The 16,921-nt window shown below is 35.4% G+C and overlaps 2 protein-coding genes across 2 annotated transcripts in view; one reads left to right on the top strand and one right to left on the bottom strand.

Annotated features, from left to right (window-relative positions):
• Positions 1-633: 633 nt before the first annotated feature.
• Positions 634-16,921, top strand: part of mor (SWI/SNF- related protein mor) — a 71,137-nt gene continuing 54,849 nt past the window's right edge. Inside the window, exon 1 of the mRNA XM_089094415.1 lies at positions 634-737. The gene's annotated coding sequence lies outside the window, so the exon portion shown is untranslated. The remainder of the gene's footprint in view (positions 738-16,921) is intronic.
• LOC148948487 (general transcription factor II-I repeat domain-containing protein 2B-like) lies at positions 6,150-6,854 on the bottom strand. Its single transcript, XM_089094942.1, has one exon. The coding sequence runs from the start codon at positions 6,852-6,854 to the stop codon at positions 6,150-6,152; it is 705 nt and encodes a 234-aa protein (XP_088951068.1).

Genomic DNA, 16,921 nt, shown 5'->3' with positions numbered 1-16,921 from the left:
TCTTGTGCCTCTTCTTCAACGGTTTCCGAATTTGCTGGATGACACTGAGGCACAACTTGATAAAATGAAAATGAAAATGCAATAAACGCGCAATTTTGTGTGCTGTTTTGTGAAGGCTGATAAATCCGTTTTGTTTCTTCTTCCATTTTTTTTGCTGTGCTAGGGTACGGTACTTGACTTGACTACAGTGAAGTCAGCTATTGTTCACGACTAGTTACTTGGACCTCTTATATTACTTTCAAAAGATTTGGATAAAAGGGCAATAGAACTTTAACTAAACATTGGATACAGTCAAATATAGTTCAGTTAAAGATTTAAGGACTCATAATAAAGACCAACAAACTTAATGAAAAGTGATATATTTTAAGCTAAAAAAGAATGATAATCCTTATCTAACTTAATGTTTAGGGTTGATTTCCTAACTTCACTTTAAATACAATTGAAAAATTTAAAGATAATATGTTTATCAATCGAACAATAACTGGTAATTATATATAAATGGTGTAAGAATGGTCAGAACAGTGAAAAGGGCTGCGCGCGCGGCGGCAGCCGCTTGTGCGCAAATTTTTTGACTTTCACACGCTTTTAACAAGTTGCATTTTTTTTGGCCTTGATTTGCACACTTTTTTGACGGCGGCACTTGGCAACCATGGTGGGAATGCGACAAGAAAGAAAGAAATATAATTATAAGTCAATAAATAAATACCCCTTGTAAATAGCCTATTGAAACAACTAAGGTAAGATTTAGTTTTGTTTGCTTTAAGGCAGACAGCAATTAAATTTTTTTTGATTGTTTAGCTCGATTTGACTGCCTGAACTGAGTTAACCTTTATTAGCTTGGGATCTTCACCTCGTCTACAGCTGTCATAGCATAGTTAAGCCTACCATAAAGTATTAAAATTGAGTGAAGGTCTGCAATATCTGTAACAGTGAACATAGATAATTTCTTGGTAAAATTCTACTTTAGCTACTTCTGGCTATCTTGGAAAGGAGTTTGGTTAGGAAAATGAAATTTTCAGGGATAGATATACAGGCTAAAGTATAGGTAAAGTTCTATGAAATAATATTATTGAGTTAGGAATAAAGTGAATACACCATTTGATGCCTTTTTTATTCTGATTACAAATATAATAAGCATTTCTATCAGAAATGAATTTCAGCCCCCCCCCCCTATAGCCTATACTTAACCTAACCCTAAATTGGCATATATAGGGGGGTCTGAAATTAATTTCCAATAGAAATGATTATTATATTTGTAATCAGAATAAAAAAAGGCATTGAATGGTGTATTCACTTTTGTCCTAACTCAATAATATAATTTTGTAGAACTTTACCAAAGTATGTCCCGGGAAGGTATTTTGAAGTACCTACCTCCACTCCTTCTCCCTCTAGAGGGTCCTGACCTTTGATGACCTTTAAAAATCTGTGTGTTATAAAAGTGAAACCTTGTAAAATAGATCTTCTGCTTAAAATGAAGTCCAACAGAATTTTTTTTGGCTTCACAACTCTGCTCAATCCTGATTTATAGAGTTTTACAGATATGCAAAAACATTTCCTTAATTTTGAAAATTAACATTGATATGGCTTAAAATTCTACTCAAATAACAGGAATCATATTTCAGAACTAAAACCAGAGAAAAAGAAACTGATAGGCCTAACTGAAAATTAAGGTAAAATTCTGTTTTGTCAAAACTTCAATAGGAATAGATCTGTCTTGTAGGCAAATTTCAGGATCCTCTAGAGGGAGAAGGAGAGGAGATAATTAATGCAAAATACCTTCCCAGGACATATTTTAGCCTGTAGACCCATCCCTGAAAGTTTCATTTTCCTAACCTCACCCCTTTCCAATAGGCCTATAGGTAAAAGTAACTAAAGTAGAATTTTACCAATTTATTAAACCACATTGGCCTGACATCACATAAAGAAAGAAAAACAAGCAAAAATGGGTTTTTTTATAGGCCAAATGAAAGTACTGAAAAAAAACACAACAAAGCAAATATTTCAAGAGGACAAATGCCTCTCTTCTTCAGCGCAAAACGAAATAATGTATCCAAAAACAAACGCCAAAAGTCAATGTGAAAAGAACCAAAAAACCAAAAATTTAAAAGATGAATAAAATTAATAAAATCCAAAAATTAAAAGAATTAAAACCAACTTTTTGACTTTCCGTGTTTGTTTTTGGATACATTATTTCATTTTGCACTGAAGAAGAGAATCATTTGTCCTCTCAAAATATTTGCTTTGTTGTGTTTTTTTTGTCAGTACTTTCATTTGGCCTATAAAAAACCCCAATTTTGCTCGTTTTTCTTTCTTTATGTAACAGTGAACATAAACCCAGTTTTCTTTTATTAAAGTTTGTCTCATGATAGCTAGGCTACTGAAACCTGTTACATGTTCTAATTCTCTAAATTTTTTTTTGGGAAGGTGCCCAATAGATAGCCTATTCTAAAAAAATTATATTCTATAGAATGTAAAAATAATATCCAACTACACTTGGTATCAAGATAAAATATCATGCTAGACAGATAATAACATTTTTAAGACTCTTACACCTTACCTACAGGATATCACCAGATGGCTAATTTGACAGTGTATATATATACAAATCTTTGAATTAGCCAACCAACCAACCAGTATTTTAAGCCAAGTAGTCCAGCTGAACATAAGGAAACTTATTAAAAAAACAATTCTTACTCTATAATATGCAGAATAATCCTAGTTAACATATTTTGCAGGGGGAGAGCCTTTATCCTCAATTTTTTCCTTGTTTTTCTAGTTTCTGTAAGAAATTCATGAACTTCTTAGGACCTCTATATTCACAGAATATATACCTCCACCACCCTTAATCTGCAAATATATACCTAGAATTGCATCCTCAATCTAAATATAACATCCATTTGCATCACAAAATGAGCTTTACTCCCATATTAGCCATGTGGTGGATGTCCCTTTACCTACCTAGCTGAATATTTGACTGTCTATGTAATATACAGAATATCTACCTAGTTGGATAATAACATAGCTTAGTGTTTCAAATATATATCCAAAAAGGCAGATAAGAAGATTGTCTAAGCAGTTTTGGGTTAATATCCAACTAGCCAGATAAATTGTTTCTCTTAGGCACAGCAAGAATATCTACCTTGTTGGATAATAATGTAGCTTAGTGTTTCTGATATATATCCAACTAGGCATATAAGAAGATTCTCTAACCAGTTTGAGGTTAATATCCAACTAGCCAGATAAATTGTTTCTCTTAGGCACAGAGAGAATTTCTACCTAGTTGGATAATAATGCTGCTTAGTGTTTCTGATATATATCCAACTAGGCAGATAAGAAGATTTTCTAAGCAGTTTGGGGTTAATGTCCAACTAGCCAGATAATTCATTTCCCTTAGGTGCAGCATGAACATCTAACTAGGTGGATAATACCAAGGCTCAGTACCCCAGATATTTATCTAGCTAAAGGGATAATCAAGTTCTATTATACAGTGTTGGCATAATATCCAAATAGCCAGGTATTCTGATTTATTTGGACAACGCAAGAATATATATATCGGTAGACAATGATCCGCCTCGGTTTTCCAGATATATATCCAACTAGGCAAATGAGAAGATTCTCTAAGCAGTTTGGGGTTAATATCCAACTAGCCAGATAAACTGTTTCTCTTAAGCAGAGAGAATATCTACCTAGCTGGATAATAATGTTGCTTAGTGTTTCTGATATATATGCAACTAGGCAGATAAGAAAATTCTCTAAGCATTTTGGGGTTAATATCCAACTATCCAGATAATTCATTCCTCTTTGGCACAGCATGAACATCTAACTAGGTGGATAATACCAAGTCTTAACACTCCTGATATATATCCAACTAGGAGGATAAGTAAATTCCATTAGGCTATGCAGTTTTGGGATAATATCCAACTAGCCAGATAAACTGTTTCTCTTAGGTGCAGCAAGAATATCTAATTAGGTGGATAATGCTGAGTCTTAGATCTTCTGATATATATTTAACTAGGAAGGAAGTTACTTAACTACCTAATTTGAGTAACATTAAAAGGGCTATGACAAAGTGTTATTCTCAAAATTAGATGTTCATATTAAGTTTAATAGAAAAAATTGTCAGACTAGTTGGATATTAGGCCTACCATTAGTCTCCATGCAGGATTGACTTTTCTATCAAGTTAGATATATATCAAAAGCATTAAGTTAAAATATTATCCACCTAGTTAGAGATACTAAGTAGGCTCTTATGCTTTTTGGTATTTGGCTAGCAAGATAAAATTATTTTTCTTTTAAATTTTAATTATTTTCCTTGTTGGATAATTTCTTATTTGCTTAAAATGATTTTTCAGATAGCTAACTAGTTGGATAATTTTGGCAATAACCAAGTATGGTTGGATATTATTTTTACATTCTATAGAATAGAAATTTCTAGATATTATCCATTGGGTATACTCCAGGGTCCTGTCTTTTTATGAACTTTAAAAAATCTGTGTGTTATAAAAGTGAATCCTTGTAAAATACATCTTCCACTTACATGAAGTGTAATAAAATTGTTTTCAGTTTCACAACTTTGCTCAATCCCAATTTATAAGGTTTTAGGACCTAAAGATATGCAAATACATTTCTTATATTTTCACAAAAAAAACATGGGTATGGCTTAAAATCCTACTCAAATAACAGGAATATCATTTTCAGAACTAAAGCCAGAGAAAAGGAAACTAATAACTGAAAATTAAGGCAAAATGTTGTTTTGTCAAAATTTGGTACTTGGGCATTATATGGGCAGTTACAAGGAAACTAGTCACAAAAAACCTGTTTTTGACAGGTTAATTCAAGACACTGCTATAAAGTAATAAAATGCATAGCGTGGTTTTCATTGTGTATATTATATTTAAACTGTTGTTTTTGTGGGTTTAGGGGGGGCAAATTTGCTTATAAACTATTATATATTCATCCTATTTTATTTCATTAGCATTAACCAAACTTGACTTTTTAGAAAAGCCCAAGTACCCAAAATTTCAATAGGTATTGAAATTTACCTGTCAGTTAATTTTTGTTGTTCATATTATTGACTTACAAATGAAGTGAACATACCACTCAATGCCTTTTTTATGCTCTTTCCAAATATAATAATCGCTTTTGCGACAAATAAATTTTACCCCCACGCCTATAGGCATATATACCAATTCAGATATATATTTACACATTAAGGGGGAGGGTGTAAAATTTATTTCTGATGCAAATGAGAGGTAAGTTTAAACTTCACCATCACCCTTCCCTATCCCCCATAAAGTGCAAATATATACACTGAATTAGTATTTATAGCGGTGGGGGTAAAATTCATTTGCAACAAAAGTGATTATTATATTTGGAAAGAGCATAAGAAAGGCATCAAGTGGTATGTTCACTTTATTCATAAGTCAACAATATGAACAACAAAAAATTTATCAACCTGTCATGTATGCAAATCTCAGGACCCTCTAGAGCAGGGGTTCCCAACCTTTTTTTTACTCTAGAGCAGATTCTAAAATATTGGTAGGGTGGCGGGCACCACATATTTTAAACCCACAAACTCCTTTCATAACTTGTCATTTTCCCATAATTTGTTTTCTTATTTTCTTATAGTCATAATGTATTAATAAATAACACACAAAAATGTTTCAAAATAATAAAACTATTTGGTAATTTTTTTTCAAATTGCATACACACAGAGAAATGTATTTACAAAACATAAAGAAAGTAAACAAAACACACAAATACAAAGAAAACATTTAATTAAAAATATAATAAAGTCAATGGGATCTTTGGCATTGCATTTCATTGGCCAGAGCTTCATAATTAGGAGTGTATGATGATAATCCTGTTATCAGACAATCATAAATATGCTCATCGGTGACTCAAGATCTATATCTTGATTTTATTAAGTTCATGTTTGAAAACTATGATTCACATAAATATGTTGAACCAAAAAATGATTCAATTTTATATGCCACTTTTTTCAACAATGGGAACTTTTCTCTATCCACTGCATTCCAAAAGTCCTCTGACATTAAGGATTTTAGCAAAATATCATTCTTAAGGTCCAAAATTTCTAACTCTAGTTCTTCTGTCTTACCTTGAACAAAATCTGCAAGACATGCAGCTATTTACATAAGATTTATTTGGCAAGTAAAAGGATTGATACAGAAGGAAACTATTGGCTCATTATGTTTAAATTGCAAAAGTTTCTCTTCAAATTTTTTTTTTGACTCTTGAAGATGCTTAATAAATAATGTCCCATTTAATTCACTGTCACATAGCATTTTCTTCATATGTGGGAAATGCACGGGAGAATTGATCTGCAGATGTGATATCAACAAATCCAATTTAGCTTTAAATGACTTCTCAGAGCTTATCATTTCAGCTATGCTTTTGTCTTTACCCTGCAACTCCAAATTTAGAGAATTCAATTTTTCCATGATGTCTGTGAGAAATCCCAAATCAATCAGCCAGCCAGAGTCAGCTAGTTCATCATAATTTTCCTTTCTATCATGTATAAATGTTTTTATTTCTTCAATTAAACTCACATATCTTGTAAGAACCTTTCCTTTACTGAGGCAATGTACTTCAGTATGCAGAATAAGATCATGTTCTTTATCTTCAGTATCTTCTAACAGAGCCTTGAAAAATTGGTGTTGCAAAGGAGCTGCTTGAATAGAATTGATTATTTTTGTAACTATTTTCATGATGTGTTCAAATGGCAAAATTTTACAACACAGACCTTCCTGGTGGATAATACAATGGTAGGACATGAAGTTTGAAAATGAATCATCCTTCATGCAGAGGGCAATAAATCCTTTATTTTTACCCATTATTGCTGGCACCCCCATCAGTGGTTATTGCAGACAGCTTGTGCAAAGGCATATTTATTGACTTGGCGCATGTTTTGAATGTATTATAAATATCCTCACCCCTTGTTTGTCCTTTCATAGGTAATATTTGTAACATATCCTCTTTTACTGTGAAGTTACTAAACACCATTCTCACCATAACTGCTAACTGTGTGGTGTGTGATATATCTGTTGACTTGTCAAATTGTAGTGAGAACCAGTCACATATTTCCAAGTCAGTTTTTAACTGAGTTTGTATGTCTGTTGCAATTGTATGTATTCTTCTTGTGACTGTGTTATTTGACAACTGTAAGTCTTGTATTGCTGAGCCAATCTCACATTTGTTAAAAAAAATCCATCAAACAAACAATTGGCACCAGTCAAAAATAGTTCCTTAAACAACTCACCATCAATGAAAGGTTTCTTCTTTTTTGCGAGCATGTGAGATATTTTGAATATAGTGGCCTTTTCAGAATTTTCCACATTTCTAGTGAAAACAGTCTGTTGTGCTGTTAGACTTGATTTTAGATTACAATTTTTTTTTTTCTTACTTCAGATTTGAAAGGATAATGTACATTTAAAGAACCATGATTTGTCTGAAAGTGTTGTTCAACAGTATGTTTTTTTGGCTCTGCAATCCTACTACCACACAACAAACAAACGCATTTATTTTTCAAATTAACAAAACAATATGATTCCTCCCAGTCAGTGTTAAAATTATAGGTTTGTTGTTTTTTACTTGGTCCACTCATTTTAGGGCTAAAATAAATAATAAAAAAAATTATAATTTGAACTACAATATAATATCAATGTTATGGCACAAGTCTGTTCTGCATTATATGTATAACTATATTATAACAAGAACTATAACCATCTCCTCAAAAAAACAGTTTTATTCAAGATCATTGCTTATGAATACAATAAATAACGCACCTTGCTTTTAGCCTGTTAATTTTTTTTATAGAAAACTCCTAATTCGTGTTTTGTCTGACGAACATGTCTCTTATATTACTGTTGCAACCCAAACAGGGCAGCAATCACAAATTCACAATGACTACAACGCGGTTCCAGGCGGGGAATGCTTTTTGTGCATCACTCCATGTAAATGCGGAAAATCCAAAGTGAGCCAATGATCACCAAAGCAATCAGAGTTATGTGCCTTGTGATTTAGCGCCTTCGGCATTTATCGGATCAGTTCGTGGCGTTCATTCCATTTGTTCACTTTGGGTTTTCTGTGTCTACAAGGTGTGATGTGCAAATGGCACTAGCCGTTCCAGGCTAGCGTAAATAGTGCAGTCTGGCTTGCCGCTAGACAAGTTGGGACAAGTATTGAACATATTTAATAAACCTAGGCAGTAAAAAAAATAAAATAAAACTTTAACAAATGAATAAAATTAAATCATATTTTAAAATAATATTTATGAAAAAATTCTGTCTGTCAAATAGTGAGAGGCGGGCACATAAGAATCGTTCCGCGGGCGTCATGGTGCCTGCGGGCACAGGGTTGGGAACCTCTGCTCTAGAGGGAGAAAGAGTGGAAGTAGGTACTTTAAAATACCTTCCCATAACATACTTGTGCCTGTAGACCCATCCCTGAAAGTTTCATTTTCCTAACCTAACCCCTTTCCAAGATAGCTAAAGTAGAATTTTATCCTAGCCTACAATATTGCTGCCTAGTTAAAGTAGACCAGGTGTAACAGCAGCTGCAAGATTTGAGCCAAGAATGGTTACTTGTGAGACCAGGAGCTGAGCCTAGGCTAGATAATATTGCCATCATATTCATAACTGGCATCTCCCCAGTATAAAATAGATAAAGCACTCAAGAGTATCCAAAGACAAGCAACCAAGCTCAAACCAGCTTTGCAAGACATGCTGTATGAGGAGAGATACTTGCAAACTGCTTGGAAACAACTTCCAAAGAAGAAAACCTCTCAAGTCAAGTCTTCTCCTTATCCCATGCTAATACAACAAGAGGTCACACAAAGAAGCTGCAAGTCCCCTGTTGTCATCAACATGAGCATTGGCACTTCTTCTCTGTACTTGCTTTCCCTCACTGGAACAGCCTCTCCAAAGCCATCATCCAGTCCCAAACCATAGATGTGTTCAAGAAAGGAGTTGATCATGACTGGCTTATGCAGGCTAACCTGGGAAGCCAAAGCATAGTCATGTCACACCACCAGCAAGATGTCATTTACCTTAATTTGCACTTTGGAGCAAAATAAGGTCCATGCTGGATCTGTTCAGCTCTGCATCAATAATGGTAATTTGGGACGTCACTGTGATATGGGCCCAGTGATGTTGCATTAGTTGGCAGGTGAGAAGGACGGACTGTCCCACTTACATTTCCATGGCTTGTTGTTCCATTCTTTGTCAAGTCTTGACTTAAAGCACTAGTGGGTGCAGTCATGGTTTTGTTTTGAAGGTTGTTCTAGTTGTTGGAAATACACTTGATAAAAAGTTTTGGTGCATTCTGGTCTTCACTCTTAGCTTTGCTATCTTCTGCAAGTGTCCTCTAGTGTTGTTTTGACCTGTATATTTTGTGAGGAGGGTGTTGTTTAGTTGACTATTATATTTGTAGGTCAGCTTCATATGACATCTGAAGACCAGTGTTGGTAATTTTAGGTGCTTCAGTCTCTTATCATACTGCATATTTTGCAGACCTGTGAGGCATTTGGTGGCACATTTTTGAACTCATTCAGTTATTCTGATGTCATGCATGTAGGAGGGGGAGGTCAGACAGGTTCCAAAATCCAAGAACGGCCTAACAATAGCCTTGTAAAGTCTCAGGAAGACAGTACAGGAGCAGCTGGTGATAGTGCATTTCAGCAGGCTTAGACTTGAGTTAGCTTTTGACACTGCTTGTTGCCAATGCCCATACTCCCAAGTCTTGTTCTTCATGACTGGTTTGTAGCTGAATATCAGACTGCAACTTCTGGTCATGCATGGTATACTGGTGGTGAGGATTGTCATTGCCAAAATAGAAGACACTGCATTTATTGATGTTGAACTTGAGTAGCCATTTTCTGGTCCACTTCTGGATTCTCTGGAGGTCTAATTGCAGGCTTGGTTGAATGGCTGGTCCAAAAAGCTTGGAGTCATTGGCATAAAGTTTGATGTTATTTGTGGCTTCCTTTGTCATATCATTTATATAAATGAGGAAGAGGATGGGGCCTAGGATGGTACCCTGAGGAACTCCACTGACAATGTCACATGGTTTGGAGAATACTTTATCACCATTATTAGTAAAAAGTTTGACCTGCTATTCTTGGTCTGTCAGGAAGTTCATCACCCATCCTACTACATCAGTGTGGATGGCAACTGCCAATAATTTGGCCCTAAGGGATCTGTGGGGCACCTTGTTGAATGCTTTGGCAAGGTCAAGCAAAACACGGTCAACAGGTACTCCCCTCTCCAGAAGGTCAGTATGATATTGTTGTATAAGTTTCAAATTAGTTGGTCTCCACTGACTTTCCTGGAAGGAAGCCATGCTGGTCTGGTGACAGTATACTGTTGGACAGAAGATGTGTCAGAATTTTGGTGTTCACAATGCATTCCAGGGTTTTTGCTACAGCCAAGGTTAAGCTGATTGGCTGATAATTCTCTGCATTTGTCTTGTCACCTTTCTTGAATATTGGTGTAATGTGAGAGCTCTTTCAATCCTAAGGCACAATCTTTGAGTCAAGGGATTTCTGAAATACTTTTACATATTGGTAGTTGAGATCTCATTAGCCAGTTCTTTTAGGAGCCTTGGGTGGATGTTATCTGGCCCTGCTGACCTGTTAACGTCTAGCACTTCAAGTTGCTTTGTGATGTACCCTGGAGAAACCTTGATAGGTGGCATAAGGTTTGGTACACCATATGCTGGACTGTTGGGGAGAGGACCATCAGGTTCATTGGTAAACACTGATGCAAATTGCTTGTTGAGTAACTCAGCAATTTCTGGCAGGTCAGTAGCTTCCATGCCATCATATTTTTCAGCTTCTTTATTGAACATCTACTATGATCTTTACTTGATACATAGTTCCAGAACCTTATGAGGTTTCTCTTGCTATCATCTGCAAGCTTGGACTCGAAGTTTGAATAGAGTTAGTTAGGGAGATTTTGTAGTTTATTTTGAGCCTATGCAAACTTCTCATAGTGATCAACTTTCCCCATTTTGCGGTACTTGTTCCAGTATTGGCTTTTTTGGTTTTGTTCTCTACATATCTGAGGGGTCATGTGTGGGAGTGTCTTGGAATATACATACTGTCTTTTTGCTGGTGCTCTAGACAGCCATATCTCTCCTCTCCATTGTGTTCAAAATTGAGCAGCTTGCACGGCAGCTTTTGAAAACCCTGATCCCATACCCTTGCAATCAATACAGCATTATTTTGACATGACAGTTATGTTAGTCTTTTACTAATACATGCATTCCCCTCTATCAGAGGCAGTATCAATGTGTATTCTTGAAAGGGCAAAACCTTTAAGGGATGCTTGTAAAAGAAAAAAAAAAACAAAAAACAGCTGGACCACCTTGATCAGAGTACTCCCCATCAAGAATACCTAAAAATAAGCTTTGTCCAACCTGGAATAACCTCCCAGCAGAGGTGATTTGTGTTCAATTGAAATATTCAAACAAGGGTTCAACAAGTACATTAAAAATGAATGAGTAAACTCCCAGCACTAATGGGATATCATCATTGTCAATGGAGCAGTGAAGATTGTACAAAAAAAATACTTGTGGGAACCATCCAAGTAAATCAGGAAAGGAGCAGGTTCATGCTTAATGCTTCTTCAGCTTGAAATATGTCAAAACTTGCCCACTTGTTTCCAGCACTGCACTGAAATATGGACAATATGTTTATTTTTGTGGAATACTGGAGAAGCACAATCTATAAAATTGCTTCTTGTTTCATGATTTTCCAATGATTATCCTTAGGCCATATCCTGATATAACTTTTGGTTAGAATTTAAAATCACTTAGTATTGTTTACTTATGGTTTCTTAGTTTTTTTAATTATGCTTGAAAGCATGTTAAATTTATATTACTAGTTATGTTGAACTTGTAATTTTCTTTCTGTCACTCTTCTTGTCAAGTATAGTTGTGTTAGAGTTGTTTGAGCCTGAATAATACAAGTGATAGTTACTAAGATTTCAAACTACCATGTTAAAGTAGTTCTTTTAAGGTTCTTTAATTTAGTTAAAGCCACTATGCTCCAATGCTTAACAGAGTTTTGTTTATCATCCATGATTAAACATCCCTGGCAAGTTTAAAACAACTAAAATTTGGTTTCAGTTACATCAAATGACTCCAAAAATTGGCATAGGCTAAGTTTGAAAATTAGTAAAACCTCATTGCAAATGATTCTTAAACAAAACTACCAATTTTGTTCAAAAGAAACTGTGATAACAGTAAATTATTTGAATCTTGAGTATTTTTTGGCTTATCAAAAAAGACCCCTCTAGAAAAAATAAAGTTAAAATTTTATTTTATTTTGGTATAATTATGAGGCGGTTTCCCCTGGGGCAAAGGGCAGGAGGAAAATTGGTAGTTATGTTCGACAAATGAGAGGTAAGGTTGTTTCTGAGAGTAGGAGCAGTGACCACGCTGCATATTACATTTAAAAGGTAGCAATTGAGGATCTCAGCATCCAGGAATGGACTGAGTATTGTTATTATGTGTAATTTATTTTTTTGAATTGATAATACTCCCCATTGAACCTGAAAAAAGTCACATTTTTATGATTGCTTAATGTTTGATGTATGATCAGTCAAGACTTGCCTAGTTTGTCTGGTCAGACTTGCCTAGTTTGTCCTGGCACAATAGACTGGTTATTCAATTAGGCTAAGACACTGCAGTAGGCATCAGGCATCACATTCAAAAGGCATCACATTACAAGGCATAAATTTCTGAGGAATACCAAATCAAGTCGGTATCTGGAAACGTCAATGCCTGGTTGACTTTTCAACTATCTGAGACAGGATCAGATCATGAACGCACTGAAAGGGTTAGAGGAGCTTCTATCTAGCTGGAAAGTGTCAAATGGGAAGCCTTCTCTCCAGTGAAGGGTGGGGAAGTTGAAAATGCCAGCTATCAGTAAATTCCCTTTGAAGCTCACAGTTGAGTTAAAAAACATACTTGTAACCACTCTTTCCATTTCAAGCTGATCTGGGGCATAGGGGCTCCTATATATGCAGCCTACTCAAGTTACCACCATGTTGTTGTGATCAGTGAGATCAAACCATATAGCTTTCACATAATCTGAGCTGCAGGATATACTAACTAGTTGGGTACTGTAGGATGCTTTGACAAGTGGCAATGTACCATGTCTACATTTTGGTGACAGTAAATTCAAAATAACAAAATATCCAGGGAACTTCATATGGGATTCAGCCAACTTAATACTACTAGACTTTGGGCAAACTTTGGTCAGAAGAACCAGATGATAATTTTTTGAGTAAACAACAGTTTTCAGGTCATTCAGTTTGTTAGTAAGCTGGTCAACATCTGTAATAAGAGCAGAAAAAGTTGGACTTACTTTTTGTTGGTGTTTCTTACTTTGATGGTTGTTCTGGCAGTTGGGCTTGTCAATATGGTTGTCTAGTTAGGAAAAGGTTGTTGTAGCAATTGAGGAGTTTGCAGGCCAAAAACTTTCAGAGTTGGATAAATTGGCACTAGAAACAGTTAATTGTCTTTCAGTAGATATAACACTAATATTTACACTATGTACACTTTCTGATTTTTGGGGTTCTACATCTGCATCAGGGCCGGCCTGGTAGGCGGACCGTTTTTTTGTCACAATTTTGAAGTTGCATATGCCAAGGTTTTGCTTCCCTGCAGTGGTGAGTTCTTTCAGTTTTTTGACAAGCTGCTTGTACTTTTCACGGTCCTGCTTTGAGCAGTCATGGTGAACTGGATATCTTCCTTTCTAGTAAATGATACTTTAATAATTTGCTTTTTGATTTGGAAGGAGGACACAGTGAACAACAGTGGCGGAGGAGTTTTAGGTGCCATGGTTCTGTCCCTGCCCATTTAAACAGCAAACATTACTCAAGGGACCACATGCAATTCCATACTCACTCAACAGGAAGTTTTGTACAGTACTTGCATCATCTTTTGTGCTGAACATTGGAATTCCATAGGGAACTAAGTTGTTCTTACGCATGTTGTGATCTTTTTTGGCATGGATTATTTCACGTACTTCTGTCTCAAGGGACTGCTGGAGGTTTACACTCAGAGCCTGGACCTCTGCCTGAAGGATCTGTTTAGTTTTGGCAGCGCTATACTTGGATGATAAGGCTGCCTCAACTCTGTTCACCTTGTCCTTGATAGCTCTAAGTGCAGTCTCAGATTGCACAATTGTGTTTGAGAGACTTGCCTGGAGGCTTGACATAGGTTGTGAGATCACCTGTGTAATGTCTTGGATAGTAGCTGTGGAATGCATAGGAGTTGTGACCGCAGGATCAGCCACCTTGCTCTTTGGACATGCCCATTTAAAACCACTTATATCCTCCATTTTATTTAGCAGAGCATACTTGCCATCAGATATGTTCAGGCAAACACAACACATCCATTTGTCACAGTTGTTGCAGTTCAGCACACTTGAGTTTTCATCAAGGTCCAGGCTACAGAGCAGGCACTTGTCCATATTTTTTGGGGGGTTTTCTCTCAGGCCCTTTGCACTGCGTGGTGGTGTCATCTCTGGATAAACTTTATTCTGTGGTTTTTGGCTGGATTTTCAAATTTTTCAACAAGAAAAGTATGCAGGCCTGTAGGTCTTAAATTGCTGGGGAAAAGTGACTCAAGTACCCGCACTTCCCGAAAACCCTCGAAGGAATTAAGAAGTTTAGTTCAGATGATTAGTTTGTTTTAACTGACAATAAGAATTAGTCAAAGATAAGGTAAAAGAATTTCTAAAATATCTGGTGATATTTCCTTGAGAGTAAAAGGAATGAAAAGATGTATTGAAAGTTCATGGGTCCTACCACGAGTTTTTTTACGTAAAACTGGATATTGGCAACAGCAACAAGGACAATTTAAAATATGGGAATGTTGAAATTTCAGGGGAATTGAAACTTATGTATCACCAGTTAGAAAACACACAAACAGAATAAAACACCAATGTGAGTAACTGTAATATAACACTTTAGGGTCTATTAAGTAGGAAAATAACACACTAGATTTGGAAAAATGTCTTTGACACTCAATTTGAGGCAATAATCCACAATTCAAATTTCACAATGTCACATGGGTTTGTTAATCAACATTGACTGGTCATTGATCAACATTGATTTGATTGAATCAGATTTGTTTCAACTTACCTGCCCTTAAAAAAACCATGCTGACAGTCAAAAAGTAATTTACCATAGCCTTTGCTTTAAGTGGGTTGCAAGAGCATCTTTGATAATACTTTCCATGGTTTTGCAGATCACTGATGTAAGACTAATTGGTCTACAATTTTACCCCAGTCCTTGTTTCCTTTCTTATAGAATATGCTTGCTTTTGATCTTTGGATGACTCTTACCTTACACTTCACATATGCAAAAAAAAAAGATATGACAGCATTTGCAATCTAATGGACAGTTTCTTTAAAGAGCATGGGCAAAGGTTATCAATGCAAGCTGCCTTATTTGTATTAAGCTTTTTTAGTCTTTTCATTCATCATTAGGAGTAAAGGAAACTTGTTATATTTGGGGGGACACTTCAACAGTAGGGATGCTGGGGGAAGAGTGCCTGCTTTTATGGTGGTAAAGTTTGTACAGAAATTTTCACTCACACAATTTGCAATCCCCTCAATATCATTGATAGTGCAGCCATCAGCCAAGCTTATCTTAGGTATAGGTAAATGGGATAGGTTAGTTTCAGAAATGTACCACCAAAACTTCTTAGGGTCTGCCTTAAAGTTGGGGACAATAGCTTCTTCATAACTATGAATAATTGTGCAACAAATGTGTCATGCTGTGCATCTCACTGTTACACTTGGGAAAATAAGTATGGTAATTGTCACACTTGTATTTTAGTCCTAGCTTTACTTCTTTCATTTGCTCTTCACACTATTTGGGAGGCAATGGACAGTCTTTGGTCTTTCTGACTAATCCATCTAGGTGTATTTTTTCCAGACCAAGCTGTGTTGATTTGAATCAACTACTTTCATTATCTCTGTTCTCAGTTATGTGCCCTTTTCAATTTATTTTAACAAATCAATTTATGATTGATGAAGGTCTTATTGAATTTATTATTCAGATGCTTACTGATGATGATTTAATTCCAAAGACACATATAATAGTTTTCACCAAGGACTGGGAGATATGAAGCTGTGGCTGTCTTTTTGAGGTCATTACATATCAGAAGCTCAAGTGATGAATGTTAAAATGTTGTGGGTTAGATGATAGCTTGAGTAAGACTTATCCTTTAGGCCTATGAATTTTAATAGTATTATATTCAACCCAAGCATAATTAGGGAGAAAAGTTGAAAGGTTTAAATTCTTTAAGTTTAATCCATGTTTTGTGTATCAACGAAGAACAACAACAAAAAAACAGAAAACTGATTTCAAGTGAAATTGCATCATGACTATAAAAATTAAAAGAAAATAGTAATAACATAGGCTACTCAAATATAAAATCCAAAATTAGTGAAATATACTTTGCACAATAAATATTAAACAGAGGGAAAGGAAATAGGAGGGAGAGATCCACTTATTTAACATCTCAATTATGTAGAAAAAAAAAATATATATATGATATCTTTCTGTGGAGAATTTTATCAGGCTAAAAATGAGGATTTCTGTTAAGACAAAACAGCAGAAGTGAAGTCTAAGGGAAGGAAAATGAATAAAGAGAAGCAGATTTGTTTGGAAATACTTAGAGTATTTATGGCAAAATGTTAGCAAATTTTTGTTCTCCTTTCCTCAAGGATAACCAGATTGGCCCCACAAAAAGGGAGTTATAAGAGGACTTGATCATCATTAAAGATAATTTCTAGACATCATTTGTAGATGGCAACTATTGTGATCAACAATTCCTTTTAGTTGCCAGGATGCTAAACAGAGAAGGATTACTAAGGATTGGT

Source organism: Artemia sp. Qi Xiang Cuo, chromosome 9, assembly GCF_049724085.1.
Source record: "Artemia sp. Qi Xiang Cuo chromosome 9, ASM4972408v1, whole genome shotgun sequence".
NCBI lineage: Eukaryota > Metazoa > Arthropoda > Branchiopoda > Anostraca > Artemiidae > Artemia > Artemia sp. Qi Xiang Cuo.
Note: the sequence above shows the minus strand (reverse complement) of the source record. Positions and strands in the feature narration are given on the sequence as shown.